The 2,200-nt window shown below is 55.4% G+C and overlaps 1 protein-coding gene across 1 annotated transcript; it reads right to left on the bottom strand.

Moving 5' to 3' along the window:
• Positions 1-10: 10 nt before the first annotated feature.
• On the bottom strand, positions 11-1,950 carry SPRG_18504 (hypothetical protein; the record flags this gene model as incomplete). The annotated part of the gene is made up of 10 exons (XM_012357938.1): positions 11-93; positions 145-200; positions 265-585; positions 636-719; positions 766-831; positions 892-946; positions 999-1,182; positions 1,233-1,650; positions 1,716-1,769; positions 1,816-1,950. Coding segments are annotated over 10 exons (1,456 nt in total), but the record flags the coding sequence as incomplete, so codon positions are not given.
• Between the last annotated feature and the right edge of the window lie 250 nt (positions 1,951-2,200).

Here is a 2,200-nt window from a genome sequence, read left to right as displayed (position 1 = left end):
CCTGTCGTACTTTGGATCGTCGTCAGGCGGACATAGTCGCCAAAGGCTTGGTTGGCGAATTGAACGCACGGGATGCAGCAGAGCAAGATGAGCCTACATCGCTTCTCAGATCTGCTTTCTTCTTGGATTGTTTGCGCTGTGTACGTGAGGTTGAAGAGGAACGAGTTCATGTACGTGCCGTTAAACTCCATCGGGTGCAGCTACAAAGGAGGAAGCATCGCATGAGAGGCATCCTTTCAGATGGCCATGGACATTAGGACGCACCGCACAGCAAAAGCAGCGCATGCCAAACTTGAAGCAGCCCTTGACACAGCACGCGAGCAGATACAGCGTGAAGAGGCCGACAGAGATCGTGCCAAAGAGCGGGAACCACGAGTCGAACCAGATAAAGTAGTTGTTGAGGAACGGCACGATGGGCACGCGAGGGAGCATGGCGAGGATGATCTGGAGCACCCAGAGAAAGCTCACGATCGAGCAGAGAAATCCGAGCACGAGCTTCCCGAACGGAACGAGCGGGTTGTAGTTCTTGTAGTCTTCGTGGCACAGTTTGAGTTCCTGGACGTCCTTCTCGAGCAAGTAGACGGCCTAGCCCATCGGTTGATGCACATCGACCTAAATACGATGGTAGTATGTACCTGCTTGAACTTGTTCATCATGAGCAAGTCTTGACGCGCTTGCTTTTGGCGCTCCCGCAGCGAGAGTTTCGAACCCGTGACCGTCTGCATGCCACATGAGCGACACGCATTTCACTACTCCATCGCGTACGAGCTGCTGCGCCTTGATTTCTTTGCCGACTTCCAGAAGCTCGAGCGACCGGATTTGGATGAGCATCTACACAGCATTCCCGCGCGTCGTCCATACCGATACATTGATACATTGATTGATACACACCTTTTGCTGCGCATAAATGTCGGCGGGCATGAAGCGCGGGCGGTAAAAGAAGGCCCTAGCCCGCAATATATCAATGTTTCAAGCCGAAAGATCTCGTGCGTTGGTACAAGATCAAGTCGAGCGGCAGCGCGATGAGGCCGATCGCAACAAAGATTGTAAAGGCGAACCAGCCCACAAAGCTAAAGAGCGCGGTGATGTAAATGGGCACCGAGACCGCGACGGTCATGTTGGTCGCTTGCACGGGGTGCGTGAGCGCGGCGAGGCGCTCGTCCGAGCTAATGACGGACCCGTCTACGGTATCATCAGATCGCATCCTAGCACCACGATATATGCGAGTCTACCCGTAAACTCGTGAAAACCAGCGTACGCCGCCAGCGCCGACGGGACGACAATGGTCGCATTGGTCACGCTGCTGCCATTGCTCGCCGTGATCGGGATCGATCCGTTCGGCATCGAGCTCATGACAATGGCTTCGTACGGGATCGTCGACGTCGACGACGTGGTGTACGTGATCGCGACAACGATCGCGACAACGATGAGCGTCCCGACCTCCATCTTGAGCGCATCGAGCCAGCGCGACGCGGCCTTGGCGTCGTCAAAGCCGTCGTCCGCTTCGTAGTAGTAGATCGCGAACGGCAGCAGCAGTACGAGGAAGACGACGATCGCCATAAAGACGATGAGCCAGAGCACCTCCATGTCGAGGTTGCCGCACGTGCTGTTCCAGCCCGCGTCGCACCCAATGGCGGTCGAATTGTTGGCCTACGACGCAGACGCCATGAGCCCTCGATCGATTGGTCGATGGAGCCTCATCGAGGAATACGTACGACGTCGAGTGGGAGGAGCAGGATGCACGCTTCGGCGAGGAGGAGGCCGACGATCTAAGACGACACTCAGAAATGACATGCGAGATACCGTAGCACGTACGACGAGGAGCTTGGGAAAGTACGCCGTGTTCTTATCGTCCGGGTGCTGAAAGTAGACAAGGATGTAGACGTTGGCGGCGAGGAAGACGAAGCTCATGAGCACGACGACGACGATGAGGAACCAGTTGAGCGCCATGCTGCGGGTACCGATCGAATCTGCCAACTGAAGCAGATCGTTTCTGACACGAAGGGGTTTCGAGATCCAAATCCAGCTTGAAACGGGTGCAAGAACCCACGTCCCAGGTACTAGTGCATGCAGGGATTAAGGCTGGTACATGTGGCAAGGGTGGTCTTGCAATCGAGGACTCGTACCTCCTTGTGCACCATCATCGATATAAACTAGCCAAGGTCATGCTGCCAACATTTGGTATTGGTTCTTGCCCAAA

The sequence above is a fragment of the Saprolegnia parasitica genome, assembly GCF_000151545.1.
Source record: "Saprolegnia parasitica CBS 223.65 unplaced genomic scaffold supercont2.1249, whole genome shotgun sequence".
NCBI classification, from domain to species: Eukaryota; Oomycota; class Saprolegniomycetes; order Saprolegniales; family Saprolegniaceae; genus Saprolegnia; species Saprolegnia parasitica.
Note: the sequence above shows the minus strand (reverse complement) of the source record. Positions and strands in the feature narration are given on the sequence as shown.